General features: G+C 46.0%; 1 protein-coding gene across 1 annotated transcript in view; it reads right to left on the reverse strand.

Moving 5' to 3' along the window:
* The window catches only part of PRKAR2B (protein kinase cAMP-dependent type II regulatory subunit beta), a 425,732-nt gene that overhangs the window by 229,937 nt on the left and 176,579 nt on the right, over positions 1-19,216 (reverse strand). The window contains exon 2 of the mRNA XM_078657005.1: positions 15,066-15,101. Coding sequence (XP_078513131.1) covers positions 15,066-15,101 — 36 coding nt within the window. The remainder of the gene's footprint in view (positions 1-15,065; positions 15,102-19,216) is intronic.

Below are 19,216 nucleotides of genomic sequence, written 5' to 3' on the forward strand. Positions count from 1 at the left end.
AACACCTCTTTAATAAACTGCAGTGCATTTTCTATAAAACAAAACATCCACACACAGACAAACCATATGAGGGACTCCAAATGGTTTAATGCAGAGTGCAAATCGATCAAAGCAACGCCGAAAGAAGCTGTCAAAGGACGCAGATAAGCAGATATTCGTGAAGCATGACTTAAGTATAAGACAACACTTGCTAAAGCCAAGCTTGCCTGGGAGGAAAGGAATTGGCAGGATCTGCTGCAGGCTATTAAAATAAACAACAGCAGATCCTGTTGGCACATAATCTCACATGGGGCCCTAGATAGCATTAATACCCATTGCTATCATATTGAGCCCGTCAAGTGGGTAGACCACTTTCCGCACTATTTGCCCATTAAAATCAAAATACCCAACCCCGCGCCGCTAGGAACCCGGAGGCCTTACTGAAGTTGCAATAAATCTAGCTCATTGGAAGGCTACTGAGCCATTATTCTTCAGTCTAGAATACCCCCTCTCTGCTATTAATAAGCTCATGTCAGCAAAAGCCCCTGGGCCAGACTGAATATCGGGGGTCTGGTACAAATCTGAACGACAGATATGGGCTAGTATATTAATTTTTTGTCTAATGTAATAGCTGCTGGGGAGAAATACCAGACACTTGGAGGGGGTAGAAATATTTCCAGTTTTTAAGGTGATGCTTGCAGACAGTTCAATTACAGGTCTATAAGCCTAATAGTCAACTTGCAGAAAGTTTTCTCAAGGCAGATCATTGATAAACTGCAACGCTGGATAGATAACGAACGGGTCCTATCCCGACTTCAAGCAGGCTTCCGAGCCAAAACAAGCACTTCTGATCAAGTGTTTAGATTTGTTCTTATACTGTGAAAATACTCATTACTTAGCAACCAAAGATTTGATTGTGGCCTTTATTGACTTTCGTGCTGCATTGGATCTTTTCCCCCTTCAGAGTCTCATGAGGGTGCTCGCAGAAATGGGCGGCCCTGATAGCTTGGTCAGTCTCATTGCTAGATTACATGATAAGAACTATGCCCAGGTCCGTTGGGGTAGCAGAGGCGAACTGACTACTCGCATTCCTGTTCTCCACAGGGTTGTTAAGGGGTGTGTTCACGCCCCTGCCCTGTTTACCCTATATGTCAATGATGTAGTTAAGGCACTGATGGCATGCAAAAATGATTCTCCAAGTTTTAAATGGAGACAAAAATATCATACTCCTTTGTGCAGATGATTCGCTTCTTACCTCAAAAACTCCAGAACCTAATTGATAAGTTTCTTGCATTCAGCATGGAAAGGAGTCTCAAATTAAATGCGTCAAAAATTAAATACATGGTTTTAGGTAAAGGCACAGCAGTAAATTAGTATTGTAAAGGTTGCAAACAAATCAGTTGAAAGGGTTTTCTGTTTTGGCTACTTAGGAGTCAAATTGTCTGATAAGCTCAAATGGGAACCCAAATTAATAAAAGCTCACTCCTAGCAGCCCATAGAGCTAGCGCCACACTTCGACCACACAAGAGGACTTATTCCTGCTCAATTTCACCAGCCCTTGAGGCATATCGTGTCAAAGCTCAAAGCGCCACTCTCTTTGGAGCCAAAGTCTGGGGTTACACCGACACCCAGAAGCTGGCTATTGCTGAGAATAACTTTGCAAGATCATTAATCCTGGTTCCGACCAGCACTCGTCTTATCCCACTTTTCCTTGATCTAGGTATAAAGCGCATTTCGGATGCAGCACAGCTGAAACCATTAACATACAGGATTTGCATCCGATCAGCCCCAGAGATATTAGAATTCAGCGACTCCTAAGGGAATTTGATGTAAATGGGCAGGGTTTTGAAGGTTCCCTGGCTGTGCCTTGTTTTTAGCTGGTTCAAGAAGCTAGGCCTACTCAAATTGTAGGAGGACTCGGGGAAAATCTGCAAGTCTGAGACTGCCCTTTTAAAATCAACATACTGGGCTTACGTGTATGACAGGCAAGCCACGAGGGGGACACATGTGCAGTTAACTAAACAGTTTCTGGATTTTAAAATAAGTCTGTATTTTTAAATATTCATGGACACCATTACACCACCCCTTGTCAAACGTTTATATCATGGGTACTCACAAACTTTCTCTCGGGGGCCAAATTTACAGTGTGGTTTTTGTCCGAGGGCCGCACCGGTGGGGGCGGGGTCAGTGGGGAAGGGGCGGGGCTAGAGCAACAAAAAAAACTGACCATGAGGTTGATCATAGGTCCCTGCAGCGGACGCCTTCGTCCACTGAGCCACCAGACCCAGCATAGACACACATCTCTCTCCCTCTCCCCCTCTCCCTCTCACTCCCTCCCTCCCTCCCTCTCTCCCTCTCCCTCTCTGACTCTCTGTCTACCTCTGGCTCTCTGTCTCCCTCTGACTCTCTGTCTCCCTCTGACTCTCTGTCTCCCTCTGACTCTCTGTCTCCCTCTGACTCTCTCACTCCCTCTGACTCCCTCTGTCTCCATCTCTCCCTCTGTCTCCATCTCTCCATCTCTCCCTCTGTCTCACTCACTCTTACTCTCTCACTCCCTCTCTTCCTGTCTCACTCACTCTGACTCTCTCCCTCTCTCCCTCCCTCCCTCTGTCTACCTCCCTCCCTCCCTCCCTCTGTCTCCCTCCCTCTGTCTCCCTCCCTCTCTCTGTCTCCCTCCCTCCCCCTCCGTCTCCCTCCCTTTCCTTCCCTCCCTTTCCCTCTCGCTCTCTTTCCCTCCCTCTGTCTCCCTCTCCCCCCCTTTCCTCCCTCTGTCTCCCTCCCTCTGTCTGCCTTCCTTTCCCTCCCTCCCTCGCTCTCCTTCCCTCCCTCGCTCTCCTTCCCTCCCTCCCTCGCTCTCCCTCCCTCCCTCGCTCTCCCTTCCTCCCTCCCTCGTAATGGAATTCATTTTTCATATGGTTTTGTCTGTGTTTAATCCTTAAAACACAAGCAATCACTGGCAGTGGCGCAAGGCTAATAGCTTGTTTTTAAACTTGTTGTAAGATGCGGAAGATGCGTTCCTTCTCTCACCCTCACCTCTCCCCCCAAAACACACAAGCTGCTCTCTGGGGACCCGATCTCCCATGTCAGTGCTTTAGTGGATGGAAAAGGTGGTGGTGTCTCCAAAAGGGGTATTTAGGTGTAACTAGGAAATCTTGGAAAAATTATGGGTTGGGCCCAAACGGGACCTAAACTCTGCATGCCACCTGACAAGTATTCAAGGCACCTTTATGTGTGACGTCGGGTAGTGCTTATAAAACCATCATACTTCAGGTAACACAAACACCTAAAACATGCCCGATCCATTACCTGTACCAATGCTTGTTAGCACAGATTTTTGTTCTATGTCACATGAAGGAGTAACTCACTTTCTTCCTGTCACATCACTTCCTGCTGCAGGCCCCCTCTCTCTGTCATTCACGTACAACCTGTGCTCCACTCATCTTTTTGAAGTCTCTCCATCCACATATTTCACGCCATCTGCACCACTGCCTTTCACTCTCTCCTACACATCCTTCCTTATAACTCCTCCCCCTCTACTTCGCCTCTCACACGCCCCACATTTTCTTTTCCATTGGCACTGTCCTTATTTTGACAGCTGCATACCACCATACACTTTCCCATAGAATCGCCGTTACAATTGGCACACATGTGGCCATCGTTCTGGGCGCCCAGCAGAGAGGCCAAGGATTGGATGAGCATTTAGTTAGAACACCTTTATGCGAGGCTCTGTCTCAAACCACATGTGGCCATCGTTCTGGGCGGCCAGCAGAGAGGCCAAGGATTGGATGAGCATTTAGTAAGAACACCGTTATGCGAGTCTCTGTCAGAAAGTCGAACTGCCTTCAGCCTCAGCTGCAGTTCTCAATCATGCCCAGTCATGAACAGTCACCCACACCCTGAACTCACACAGACACCTTGAGGTGACCGGGCTTGCAGTGCGGTTATACAAGATTCGTGCATTGCATGACAAACAACATTACTGAAACCCATCTGAGATATGAACATATTCTAAGGAAATAGAGGCGCACACATAGTTCACCATTAAATAAAGCGAACGAACTTTAACAGGGACTAAGTCGCTGACTTGGATCTCCTGAAAGGTTCTTGCACACACTGGCAGAAATTGGTGTTTTCCTTGTAAAGTTAATGGCATGAATGATGGGTGGGGGGCGGGGGGGATCGGGGAATGCCGTTTCATTTACTGGGAGTGCGGAGCACTGGCAGGACCCGCCCAACTTAAAGCCATGCCATGCTCTGCTTCTTCCTACTTATTTTCGGTTACCGGGCCCCTGGGTTGGTTCCAGCAACAGCAGGAGACAGGTGTGGGTGTGCCCTACGGCTCTCACTCAGAGAATGCAGCGGTGGGTACACTCTTTGCACCAACTGGGAGCATCTGGAAGGCTGAGGACTGCTACAGCTTCACGAAGCTAGCCACGTGGTCCCTAGGCTCTGAAGTGAGGCGGGTGTAAACTCGGGACCCCCCTCCAGCACCTGCTATCACCCCATACTCTCTCACCCTGGAGTTATCGTATCCTGGCATCTCTTGAGTGACTCTCCCATGCCAGTTTACACGTGCTTGTGTTGTTAGCGGAGGGCTCGCTGTACTGCACCGTGTCTCCTAGCAGAGCCAGCCTGGGCTTGGGGCATAATTAGTCGTGTGCTCTGCGCCAAACCCCAAAAGGGATATCTGTGCCAGTTTACAGTTGTCGCCTGTAGGGGATATGATAGAAGTTCATTAGTGGGAAGGCGCACCTGCTCGCTGGACTTGCCCACACCGCCATCTCGTGGTGACTTCTTTGCCCACTTTAGAATGAAGTACCCCAGGGCACGAGTGGCACGTATGACCTTTTAAAGTGCCCCATGGAGCACGCAGTGCATACGAAGAGTGGGAGCTGGTTCACTGCCCTGTTGAAATGACCGTTGGCACTGCCAACTTTGTACCAGGGCACACAAATGCAAGGGTATCTCCACACAGATTCGAGTGAGAACTGGGTAGGAAAGGTGGCCAGCAGGACTTCATTTCCTGATATACAAGCCCCTTGGCACTGCCAGGATCCCCCGGCACAAGAATCACAGACGTGCCAGCTGATCAGTTATTACTTTGAAGTGTCAGAAAGGCTGTAGGGAGGGGCTCCGTCCGTGATGCCCCTTGCCCATCACTATACGCCTCTGCCAGCTAGAGACGTGCCCCCCTTCATGGAGCTGGCGCCTGGGCTGCCGTGGTGACCCCACGCCCAGCCTCATGGTTCCCGAAGACTGTGGTCGCAGGCTTGTTCCAGCCACGGAGCTGGTGGGCACTTGTACAGGTCCTCCTCGGCGGGCTTGGCATCCGCTGGGCCCTGGTAGACGTCACCGCTACATTCTCAAGTGCCGCGAAGCAGCTCCCGGCTGCACGTGGCACTATACCGAAGGAATTATATAAACGGGCGCAGTAAGGAGAGGGCTGAAATGGTGATCTGGTGGGGCCAGAGATGCCCCGTGACATTGTGTCTGTGCGTGTGGCAGTGCCGAGGGCACCCTTTCCAGGAGGTGGGTATCAGCGGAGAGGGCAGAGGCATCTGCGCCAGGGTTACGGGGAGCTCGGGAGAAGGGAACCTGAACTCCCCACTGACATCTTCCGTTTTTACGACTTTTCTTACTTTTTGGCCTCGCTGTTTCTTTTTAGGGGCTCCGAGACCCCCGTGTGCCATGTAACGCTATGTACAATTAAATGTAGTTATTAACCTGTTGCTAATGCCTGTGCCTCATTCAGTACCTCCACCTTTTCTCTGACTGCCTCCTTCTCGTGACCCTGCCTGTGTGCCCCCCCACCCTGTGACAGCTTCCAGGCGTGCGCACACAGCCGCACCCAAGCATTTCACAGGTCTTTAAAAGACCATTAGCATGTTAATGAGGCTATTTTCACCTCTCAGCGCCCCTGCAGCCCCACTCTGACTACGGCGGAAATCGCCCGGCCCCCACAGGCAGCAGAGTCTATGAGTCGAGCTCTGGTTGCAGACAGCCTTTAATAAAAAAAAAAACTCGGGTACGATATCTGCAAGGTCCGCGGGCCGCCAGGGAAGGCTTGCCGGGCCGCCAGCGGCCCGCGGGCCGTACTATGAGTACCCCTGGTTTATATGATGCGAGGTTCCGCCTAGGCAGCTTACCCATGAAGGCATTCAGTAGAAAGTGCAAAAGAGACCAGGCCTCCGCTAGGTACCCATCCTGTAACTTGGCCTTTGAAACAGAGGAACATATTTTGTTCGTCTGCTCAGGATATCGCAGCTTGTGCAGAAGTTCAGTTGCTCAGCGAATTTTAAAAACTGACATTTCTGGTACAATTGTATTTTCGGTCACCCTCTTCCTATTAAATGTCTGGTTCAAATGAGCGGATTCCTGACCTAACCAGTTTTGTATCTGTGGTACTTAAATAACATGCTACCCTATCGGACCCTGGATCTCTTAGTGATAGTTGTTGACAGTAGCCAGCTTCATACCCACGTTGTTGTGTTGTTAGACCTCTTGACTCAGCCGAACCACTTAAAGACTCAGTATGTACTGGCTGTTGTGATCCCTTGAAATTAAGAAAAATCAAGTTTTAAACAAATTTATGCAGGTGCCTGTTTTTATCAATTTCAGTACCATGCAGTACATTGTCCATCTTGTTTGAACTCTTGGGTCATGCTGTTTCTTTGATACTTCTGCACTTCATGAATTTTGCAGTTTTTTGGACCTGCCACGTTATATTATTAAATAGTCGATCTAATCTGATCTTAAATTCTACAAGGATCACTCTATACATACGCAGTGGATGTAGTAGTTACTTTCTTGTTTTATGCTTCTCTGTGACTATGAGCTGTGAAGTTCCAGAAGATGATTAATGTAATGAGAATTGGAGTTTACGATTGTATGCTTTTATAGTAATTGATTTTCATATTTTATTGTGATATTTTACTGTACACGTTGATGGTTATGGCAACCGAATAAAGTTTTTTGATGATAAAACACTGGTGTCCATACACAAAACTCTGAACCTTTCCTTCAATCTCTTTCACTTTCACATATTCATGCATAATGGATCACGTAAACACAGGTAAATATAGACTAAAGGGGTATGGAGGCACCAAGCAAAGCAAGAAAAAGGTGACTTCTTGGTTACTTTGCACACAACACTGAAAGAATTGAGCAGCAGCTACACATCGGGCAACCTTCATGAAAATAAGAAAGTCCAGGGGTGCCAGTCTGCCAAGCTACGCCATCTAGTCCTAGGAAAGTCAGTCATTTTCATGAAGTCATGCTGATGGTTACGGGGATCTCATGAACCTTTACACATCGTTTTCCAAAATGTTTGCGTATATCCCCCGATTCAGTAAATTGTTTTCTCTTGTATTGTGTAGTGGTCCAATGGCATCAGCTATGGGAATTTATCTGTAGCTGATAAATACTTCAATTTTTCAGTTACGTAATTTCCTACCTTCATGAGCTGTAGTGACATAAGAGTTTTGACATGCTTCAGGAACTCTAGGTCTCCTAATAGGGCCTTCCAGCTTCAGAGATTTGCTCTAGCCCAGGATTTCTGACAGCGCTCATTCAACCTACCGCCAGAAAGCATGGATCACAATGGGCCTGAAGTAAGGCTGGGGATGCCTTCACTCTCTGCCCCACCTCAAACATTTGCCTTTCTCCACAAGGCCTCACCTGTGGGTGGCTCTTACCTTGTGCATACATTTATATTATATGACAGCTCGTGGAGGTCTTGTCCATCAAACAGGTCGCACACAGAGACAGCAGTGCTTACCCCAAAGAAGCTTTATTTTAGGTATGAACAATCACACAGTCCGGTAAAATTCCCAAGTGGCTGCTGCCTACGTGTTTCAAGATTCACTCTCTTCATCAGGGACAGTGCAGCCAAAAGCGCATGCTCCGTTCAACCTCCTTTTATATGCAAAATCGTTCGCCATATTAAGCGCTGTCAATCAATTAACGTAGCATTCTGGGGGTTGAAGTTTGCCATTCACCATGCGCTTCGTAATTACTTGCACCATTCAGCTCTGCATGAGCCCCAGGCTGTAGGGCTGTTCTCATCCTCTCGCTGTAACCCACATGAGGAGCATCATACTTGTGATGCCCCGTGGCCCCCTTCGCTTCGGGTGGTGCAGACCTAGCGGTAGGACGGCCGCTTTACATGCCAGCTCGTGGGAGTCTTGTCCATTAAACAGGTCGCACACAGAGACAGCGGTATTATATATATATGTTAGCAAAAGAGGTAGGCAGCAACATGAACTAAAATCAACCTGTTCGCCAGAGTAATGGGATGCCTGGCATGCAATGAGACACATGTGTAATCTAAACTGTTTTGTGGAAACAACGCATGAGCAATTGGTTACCATTTTGGACTCGTAAACATGCATTCCATGATCCCATTTTTAAAAGCTTCAAATAACTTAAGACGTTTCCCCGTAATTTTAAGGCAAATGTAGGATAACATAAGTTCTCCATCCCTCCACCTTGCGGAGATCTCACCAACCCAACTAACAAGGTTGGATAGGTTTCCTTACATCACAACAGTTTTCCAGATCATTTCTTACTGAGTGTCCCACTGTAGTTCCATTTCCATCTTGCTTTTCCATCAAACACATCAATACCTCTTAAAATGTTGTCCTGGATGAAGGCTTTCAGCCCACTTTAGTCATCTGACTCTCCACCACTAGGTTCATCCTAAAATCATACATCCTTTGCAAATACCTGGGATTATCTTTCTGCAGCTTAATCTCTAGGCAAGACAGTGACCACTATAGAATCTTCTACCTCTCTCTCACTTCTCTTACAAACCAACTGCAGTTGTGAATAGTCATTAACATCAGGTCATTGTATTCCAAAAGGGATCCAGTCTTAAACACTCCCTTTAAAAGTGCTAACAACGACTGGATGTAGTTGCGTTATGAACCCAGCAACCAGAAATAATTGGGTACACCTTAAACAATATTTCAGGGTGCAAGTATTGATAGAGACCATCTTGATTATCTCACAGAAGCACATCCAATGTCTAGCTGCTAATTTCTATAGCCTATTCTAAATGTCTCTTCTGTCTGCTACTATCCTCTTTGATGACACACATCTCCTGGCGTTTTATCCCATCTCTCTTGAAAATCAAATAATGCACCGTTGCGCGCCCATTCTTAAATGCAGATGCTGTTATGATAATTCAAGCAAGGTCTCTCTATGTGACTCAGAGTGCTTTTAATGGTAATGTGTGGAATGTTTGACATTCTAATTCTTCACTCTAAGTATCATAGAAGTTCTTACACCATAGAGCTACGCAATGTGGTTTGGCAGCCTATACACTGAACTACACACTGGGCTCCGCAAGGAGACCTCCATGAACTTTTACGGTCATTCCCTCCTAACACTTCTAATGGCAGTACATACTCAGCACATTGTGAACTTTGTCCAGATTCCAGAATGCATCAGCACTACTTAAATGAGGTATGTTCACAGAGTCTTTTACCAGCATATGAAGCAATGTCATAGTAAACAATGTGGCAAATAACAGTTAATAATAAATTAGTCGTATTCTCACATCTTATTTGTTGTTTGATTTTTCCTGCATTTTGTTCGGGAATTCCTTATCAGGTTAGAAATAACACAGCTGACCTGTTTTATCCCTTTATAAAATGGGACTTTTTCATCGTTAAGGTCTTGTACACAAATGAGTCCTTCTGGTGAGAACTCAGTAGATAGCCGTAACAGAAAACATGCAGTGATCCTCGTTCAAGACTTGAAGTTTAGGAACGCAACCCACCCTATTAAGGATCACACACATTTAATTTGACTGAGGAATCCATCTTGAAAGTTCCTTCTTGGTAATTTACTCTTGAAAGGTGGCTCCTTCTAAAGTAACATGCATCACCAGGGAGGTGACTCCATATTGCACTCAGCTAAGACTCACAGACAAGCCAAATAGTTTCGACTTTGAACATGCAACGTTAAAGCCAACTATGCATTTAATTGGCTGAATTGTGGTAGATAAAGATCTGGGGAGGTATCTAGCAACACATCACCAATAGATAGTGCTGTGAGACAGATTTAGTTCCATCGTTCCATTCCAAATTCTGTGTGTTGCTAACGGCTCCAGCACACCACATAAGGATAGTAAGTGTATATTTAATGTTCAATGCTTACCCAGCATACTAATTACACATTGGCAACTATACCAGGTACTCTGCAGCAGGCTGAAAATTAAAGAGACTGTAACACCATTGGGTATAGCTTTAAATAGATTGACATATAACAACTCAATAATACTTGTCAGGCCCAGTCTTAAATGTTTCAGTGTCATAATTCTACCAAGTCAATCACAGCTAAAAGTGTCAAAGGCTTTTTCAACGTGAATGTGCTAAATAGTTTATCACCTTGACACATCTTCCCATGAATTTGACAATTAACCCCTTCGGTGCTGATGACGGCTCCCGGTCGTCATCAGTTACGGTGGGCGTGTGCTGATGACGGCCGGGAGCCGTCATGACCACGCCCGCAATCGGAATGTGCCGTGCAGGCGCAGAATTCTGGCCGCAGCCAGGGAGTTAACAACATTTAAATGTCTTAGGTTTCACAATGTATTTCCACGTGGAACAAATGCAGCCTCATTCCGATATATGAATGTCAGAACAATCCTTTTCAATCTGATGCCAATTTCCTCTGCTAATATTTGGCTGCCAACGTTTATAGATGAAAGTTGATGATGTGCTCAGCAATTGGTAAAATGTTCACCTGGGCTGGGTAGGACACTTACCACTACCCTATACAAAGTATCTGTGAGAAAACCATTACCAATATCCTCATTCTCCACTGTGGCCAAATGTGGGGTTAGCATGCATAAAAACATCTGATAAAAAGCAACTTTTTTCCCATCAGTCACAAGGACCTTTGTCCTTACCAAATATATAAACCTTAATCTCCTGTTCGGATACAGATCTCCATGTTCCCAGGCAGCCATGCGATAAACTATTTTTAAATCATTCCCTGAAAACCTACAGATAAGACATCTTCACTCTCCTTGATGTATATCATACATTTTCTGATATTTTAAAAATTCTTTGCTCATCTCTGACTGTGACTTCAACATACTTCCCAATTAATTTATCCTTTCATGCATAGCTGTGAGTCCCCTGTTTTTGAAAGGTAACTAGTCTGGAGCACAACCTAATTTGTATTCTTTCAAATATATTCTAGTGTGTGTATGCAGTATTTCTATAGCACAAACCTACTAAAAATGGGAGCGGAGCACTGTACAGGGTAAAGAAAAAGTATAAAGTCTACAAGTAATAGAAGGAGCTGGGTTGGGGATGGTTAGTGCATTGTGAGGTACTGTTCTTTCATGAGATGAGTCTTCAACTCTTTCCTAAATTTAAACAACATTCGAGCAGTCCTGATGGATACAAGAATGTTGTTCCAGAGCCTGGGTGCATAGATGGAAATGGCCAGCTGCCTTGTTTTATAGTTTATGCACTTCTTAGACTGCAGTCTGATGGTGTCCTGGTGACACGTATGGCAAGAAGTAACAGAGATGGTGGGCTTGTCTGCAAGATAAGGGGTGCTGGTTGCAACAACTCTGTAAATGATGCAGCTGGTTTTGAAGGTAATGCAGGCTTGCAAGGGTAACCTTTTGAGTTGAATGAGACATGTTGAGGCGTGTAGGATGCTTTTAAGGGGTGCCAGTGTGGAGTCTTGGGGCCATGGAGAAGGGCATTACCACCATTCAGATGTGAGAGAATCATGGTTCGACAGAAGTTCTGAAGTCACTTTCTGGAAGAAACTGTTTCACTTTCTTTAGAAGAAAGAGTAAGCACCAGGCCATCATTGTTTTTTGGCAATGCGTTCCTTGAGGGTGAGTTTGGTGCCTAGGGGAATCTAAGTGACTTGGCATTTGGCAAAAATTGGGGTTCGACGTCATCAAGGTTCATGTCATTGAGACAGGATTGTACTGTTTCTTGTTTGTTGTTCTTACTAAATAACAAGAATTCTGACTTGGTCAGGTTGTTTCATCTTCATCTGTGATTAGGAGGGCATTGTCTATGAAGCGTATGATAGTGGTCTCTATGCTTCAATGTGATCTGAAAACTGAAGTCAGAATGATACTCGTGCAGGAGATGGTTAGCATTAATGTGATTTTGGAGTTAAACATAACTGCTGTTTCAATGAGCTTGCCAATGAATGGTAGGTGAGTGATGGACCACCAGTTGGCAAGGTCACAAGGACCTAGTGTAGCTGGGGATCTAGCCTGTCTTGAGGGCATCTGGGAAGATGCCTTGCATGAACGAGGTATTGTCAATGGTAAATAGGTGTGAAACAGCATCCCCTAGGAGAGCTTTGATGAAGGACAAGTGTAAGACATCATCTTTGTACTGGTTTTACAGTGCAAGGAGAGATATTTCTCTGGTGTACCTATGGGATCCAAGTATTGGTCTTGAGATCGGGTAATTACCCAGTCTCAACTTTGTTCAATTGTAAAAGTTACTTATTCTCCAGTAAAGCATTCTACTCATTGAACAAGTTATCGCAAACTCACTGGCCCTTCCAAATCCAAGACATACAAGGTCAAGGCCTCCAAGAATAAGATTTCTCACTTGACTATTTCCCTCTTTTTTCCCGTATGGCAACTGAACCCCGGTCATCCACTGTTAACAACTGTTGCCACTGCTCAGTGCATGATGATTTCTATGAATAATTAAGAAAAACTGTTTAAAAAACTGTTTCTCATAACATAACAGAAAATAAGGCACCACTCACAGAAGTACAATTTATCTTGTCACTTATTATACTGCAAAGAAAGCTGAGTACAATAATAGAATTGCCTGGGTTTTCAGTGGCGTCACGAGGGGGGTGCGGGAGGTGCGGGCCGCACCAGGTGTCACCAGCAGAGGGGTGACACCAAAATGAACTGGCTATTTATTTACTGTTCATGTAACACCGTCCGTACTTATTAAACAAGCCAAGATGTTGTGCACTGCGGAACATTATAGGAACAGTAAATAAATAGCGAGTTCATTTTGGTGTCACCCCTCTGATGGTGTCACCTGGAAATGGAATAGGTCCATGGTAATGGCGTAATGTGGCGATTATAAGTGGGGCCATCGGATTATCTCATGCATGAACCGGGTGATGCAAAACCAGAAATCAAAAACCTTCTTTTCTATCTTTTTCCCAAACGTTGCGAAAATACTTTCCTGAAAGTAAAAGAAAGGTGACCTTCCGTGAAAAATGATCTGTCACAAATTAATGGACAAAGCCCTTTTTTGCTGAAAAAGAAAACTGCTAATCTGTGCGTTTTTTTTTTTTTACAAACAGGCGTGTCATTATTTACAGGACTTTAAATCAATGTAAATTGTGTTTTCAGGTATCTGCTTTCTACACTTTGTAGTTCACATACTGGTCATGAGAAGTAATTCCCGAGACAAAAGATAGTGATATCTTTTGAGATGTGAATGAGAAGTGCCTGGCTGACATGTTGAAGGAGGAGGACATCCAGTCCTTTCAGGATTTCCAGGACAAATTTGGTCCGATCCTGGTCGTTTGCTGATAGGCCACCCTGAGGCACAAGTCTGTATCAGGGGAGGCACCCTCCCATGAGAGCCTGGGTGAAGCTCCGACTCTCCCCGGTGCCTGGCATGTCGGCGGATGGTCCTGGCTGTCAGTCAGTCAGTCCTCGGGCCACAGAGTGAGTTGCTGCTGCTATTTTAAAGGGGAGTGGAGAAGTAAGTGCAAGGTTGTGCTGCTGGGATCTTGGGGAATGGGACCCAGTGGCGTCCCTAGGGGGTTGCGGGCCGCACCGGATGACACCAAACTTTTCCACTCAATTTCAAAGCGCATTTCATGAGTTTATTTCAGTCACTTTGAGAAGAGCCAAAAACTGTGGGAGAAACCATGGGGGGGGGGGGGGGAAGGCGACGAGGAAAGGGTTAAAAGAGCAGCAGGCGGGGGAGGGGGGGATGGTGCAGGCAGAGAGGGAGATAGTGCAGGGAGGGAGATGGTGCAGGCAAGGAGGGAGATGGTGCAGGCTGAGAGGGAGATAGTGCAGGGGGTGAGACGGTGCAGGCGGAGGGGAAACGGTGCAGGCGGAGGGGAGATGTTGCAGGCGGAGGGGAGATGTTGCAGGCGGAGGGGAGATGTTGCAGTCGGAGGGGAGATGGTGCAGTTGTAGGGGAGATGGTGCAGGCAGAGGGAGAGATGGTGCAGGTAGAGGGAGAGATGGTGCAGGCAGAGGGTGAGATGGTGCAGGAAGGGGGGGAGATAGTGCAGGCAGGGGGGATGGTGCAGGCGGAGGGGAGATGGTGCAGGCAGGGGGGGAGATGGTGCAGGCAGGGGGGTATTTTGGTGCAGGCAGAGGGAGAGATGGTGCAGGCAGAGGGAGAGACGGTGCAGGCGGAGGGGAGATGGTGCAGGCGGAGGGGAGATGGTGTGGACAGAGGGAGAGATGGTGCAGACAGAGGGAGAGATGGTGCGGGCAGAGGGGAAATAGTGCAGGCAGAGGGGAAATGGTGCAGGCAGAGGGAGAGATGGTGCAGGCGGAGGGGAAGAGGGGAAATGGTGCAGGCGGAGGGGAAATGGTGCAGGCGGAGGGGAGATGGTGCGGACAGAGGGAGAGATGGTGCAGGCAGAGGGGAAATGGTGCAGGCAGAGGGGAAATTGTGCAGGCAGAGGGAGAGATGGTGCAAGCAGAGGGAGAGCTGGTGCAAGCAGAGGGAGAGCTGGTGCAGGCGGAGGGAGAGCTGGTGCAGGCGGAGGGAGAGCTGGTGCAGGCGGAGGGAGAGCTGGTGCAGGCGGAGGGAGAGCTGGTGCAGGCGGAGGGAGAGCTGGTGCAGGTGGAGGGAGAGCTGGTGCAGGCAGAGGGAGATATGGTGCGGACAGAGGGAGAGATGGTGCAGCAGATGGTGAGATGGTCCATGCGGTAAGTCGTGAGGGGGTGACACCATGAGTTACCCGCACCGGGTGACACCAACCCTAGTGACGCCACTGTGGGTTTTCATGAACACTGTGAGACAGTCCATTTACTACTTCTAGAAGGTTGTAAACAAATACAATACAAAGTGGACATTGAATTTGCTTACCTGATGCACGACGAGTAAACCTGTTTATTACTGGAGCTGTAACAAAAATAGAAAATGGTGTAAGTTAATACTTTTGTTTTATTCAATTGTTTACATTTCCACAAAGACTCACAGAGCAGATTTGCATGCTGAATTGATGTTATATACCAAATTATAGATCTTGGGAACATATTGATCATTTGTGACAACAAGCATCGTTTGATTGTGAATTTGTGGAAGAAAAAGAGGTGGGCTTTAAAATTATGGTGAAGGGAAAACAGTGGAAGCAAAATCAAAAGGTTTCCATCCTTATTACAGGGTTATCGGTGGGTCTAAATCTGAGTTGCTTCCAAATGTGTTCTAATACTAGGTACCTTAAGTGCCACTATCGCAATACTATAAATATTAGCATAAAACTGCCTGGCAAGCAAACCTTAGTTTCTAGTAGTGTCTCCATGTTGTAAATTAGTACCAGGCCCATAGTGGCTGTGGTATCCAAAGCCAAGAGCGCTGCGAATCGCAGCTGGCAACAGTGCCAAGATTACAAATGCCTACAAGTGGCAGTGGGACTTAGGTAGTAATTGAGGCAAATGTACTCGGCTTCCAGTAATTGCCTATGGGGACATAGTATAGAAGAGACCCAGAGCAGAACTGCCCCAGGGTCTTCAGAGCCCAACTAGCTAGGGCCAACATTCCTAATGTACATATGTTCGGTCCTTAGCTAACAATATTCTCAGAAACACTAGCCCCGAGTTTCTGGCTGTCCACTGCACACAAAGGTGTAGGCTAGTCAGTATCCAAAAGTGTCAGGTGACCAGTGAGTCACTAGTCCTCATTACAAGCAGACTTTCCAGGTCCAGAAATGTGCATAAGACTTACCAAAGAGGTGCAGAGTATTTGGATGAGGCCTACCTTTTTAAGTGTATGTGCTGTGTAATATGGATCAGTGTATTGCCGGATAGTTGATGGTGTGTTGGAGGTGTGGAGGTTTGCATGGTTTTCTCCGTGTACAAAATGTGCATTGTCATTATTATGAGTTAGAGTATGCGGTTTGGAAGTGATGATAAAGGGGTGAAACAGTATTATGGAGGGGCTGGAAAACATACCACTTCAATACTAGGTTAGATACTGACATTCTGCTCTCGATAGCTGCACTTTATGCCATGTATTGCTGTACTATGGGCAGATACCTCAACAAGAAGCCTGGTATTGCTATTATATGCCCAAATGCCCCAATAATACATGCCATAAATTGTCATCAAATTCCATACCCCGGCACCATATGCCTCTCGTCCCTAGTAATATCTCATATTGAAGGCATATTCCATTATACCCACACATCCGCTCTCAAACAATTGCTACTACAATACACTGTCGTCATGCGTGACAGGCATGTGCGGACACTGGTACACTGCTGTACCCGAAACATCTATGAAGAAAGAGTGGTGATAAATTGTTACTGTGAACCTTCCATCTCTCATGGGTAAAAATCTTTCAGCTCCCCCTGATGCACTTCACAAGCAGGTGGAGTGACTCATAAAGAGGCAGGTAAATATATACAGGCGCACTCAGTTGCTGAGTCCCATAACCATACACTGAAACATAAATACATGTACACTGGAACACATACATCAAATATACATTCATGTCGATATAAATAAACACACACGCACACAAGCTCACAGTTTTGATGACTGTAAACAGGTGGTGACATTGACTGATGATAAACTTGAAATTTTTCTGGCATACACTATGCCTGGTTAGGGTTCATTATGTAGGGGATAATATGTCTTTCTGTGTGAAGGGTATACATATACTACATTATCAGATTTCAACAAACAAAAAAAGCCAGAATGCAATTGGCCAATGGCAATGCAATCAATGCATGCTTGTGAGCAGCAGAATCCTTTGTGTGTGTCTGTAGATGTATTTGATATTAAAAATATATAATGCTCTCTATTGCTTGACCTGTAAAAGACAAGGCAGCAATAGTCTAGGTATGAGAGAGCAGCAACCTTAATGACCCTCCCTTACTTTGACTTCACAAAGAAAAACATTGTATAAACCCATTTTCGGTGCGGGTGATTTATGGTGTGGGCGTGGTTCGGACGGCCCCCGGCCGTCCTCCGCACACGCCCACCGTGACGTTGGACGGCCGGCGGCCGGCCGACGCACGCAAGGGGTTAAACCATACAAAACAAGTTTGTGATGCTTAATGGATCGGGGAAAAAAATATTTCAAATGTTTTCGCCTCTACAAGAAAGTGGAGAAAGTTTTAATACCTTCTATTCAGCATTAAAAATAACTATTTTGTTGATCTTCACAATTTACATACATCTAATATAAAAATACAACAGAGGCACCTATTAACCGTGTAGCCACTGGTTTGGAGAAAAGGTAGTCTGTTTTCATGACCATAGCTGTATCTATACGTCATCATATCCCATAGAGGGAGACCGGACCTGACACCTTCCAGAGCTACCTTACTCTGGGCATATCCAAAATGTATGCAAAAGACCCCCACCCTGAGCGCATCCCATAAGACGAATAGGTACAGGTTTGCCCCACCAAATCAGAACAACTGGGTCCCAATACCCTGTGCTCCAACATGTAGCCCATCTGGATCTGTGGCCTGTGTGGAATGTAGGCAGTCAAACCATGCCTCAACTGTAAACACCTATAGGCGGGCAAGCTCATATTCCGCCAATAGATGATTGTATGTTTTTAGTCCTGCTTGATGCCATACATCACCTAAGGTTGATATCCCTATAATGTGACACTGTGTAAAATCCACCTGGCATTTACATCTCCCAGTAACCTGATTTGGCCAGAAATGTCCCTGGCAGATGTCAATATGATAAAATCTTAGCAGCAATAGGAAATGCAGCAGAAATTCTCATTTAAAAAATATGAAAATGCTCTTCGTCTTGTACTATAGGTATTAACGTCTCACTGTAGCGTTCCTCGTCGTCACCACATTCAGTGAACTAAATTAGATAAAGTTTCCATCGAAGTTCAATTAATTTTGATCTGAACATTTGTAATCCGAGATTACATCAAAAAAGAGCTTCTGCCATTTCCTTTGTGTTCAAGAGAAGGAGAGGTGACAATAAATATTTAATTGCCTCAAGGTAGTAATTTTCACATTGGCAATTGAAGCTCCAATAGTAGTTACCTGCTGTGGCAGCAAATAGTAGAATTACCGGTGTAAATTTGACATTGACAGCATCCACACCAGTGTGGGAGGATAATTCGAAATATGATGTAAAATGTAAAAAATGTCTTTACATCTCGGACAACGCTGTGGTTTCCTTCATATCTGGTTACCTCAGATGGAACAGTAATCCGCAGTGCTTAATTTGAGCCAGTGGTTTACCTCTGATGACGTATGGGTGAGGGTGGGCGATGGGAACAGGTGGCATACAAATGCTCCACAGGACCTCACAATCAAGGTACTATTCCCACCTGCAGAACTCATGTGCATGAAGCATGCTTGATGCACATAAGGATCATTCTCTCCCACCCTCTTTGATGTGATCCTTCTTAGGACTAGAGAGACATCAGGTGCAGGACTAACACCAGTCATGATAGGACTATCTAGGCGGTAAATGTTGGAGGAACCGCTGGAATTCGTCAAGACCCAAGGAAGCCTTGTGCCTAATGTGGTGGCGTGTTGGCCGCTTTCTGCTACCATTAAGGGAATGAGTGATCCAGAGGGCAGAGAGATACAGAGGCGAAGGTAAGGCTATTTTGTACTTTGATCCCAGAGAATAACAGAACCTCTCACTCAGTAATCAAGGACTGGGTTCATCAATAGTTGGCCAGCCTTCGCTGTATCCCAAAGTGGAGTCTGCAGGCTGAATAAAAAAAAAAAAGAATGAGAATAAACAAAACTTACCTTGCCGCCATCGCTGATGGGTCCCGCATCTTCTTTCCTGCTCTCCTGCCTCGACCCCAGGTCGGAACAGGAAGCAGGCAGCCAGGCTCCCAGCCCAAAGCCAATCACAACGCTCCAATGGAGCATTGCGATTGAATTGTATTGAATTGAATGGGTTACTTGTAAAGCACAACTGTCGCTCTGGAAAGAGCCTCTGGGCGATGAACGGATAGAGGCAAGCCCAGACTCTGAATGCGAGGCCTAGGAACCTAGATAAGGGAGTGACAAAGTTCAT

Source organism: Lissotriton helveticus, chromosome 1_1 (assembly GCF_964261635.1).
Source record: "Lissotriton helveticus chromosome 1_1, aLisHel1.1, whole genome shotgun sequence".
In the NCBI taxonomy this organism is placed as follows: domain Eukaryota; kingdom Metazoa; phylum Chordata; class Amphibia; order Caudata; family Salamandridae; genus Lissotriton; species Lissotriton helveticus.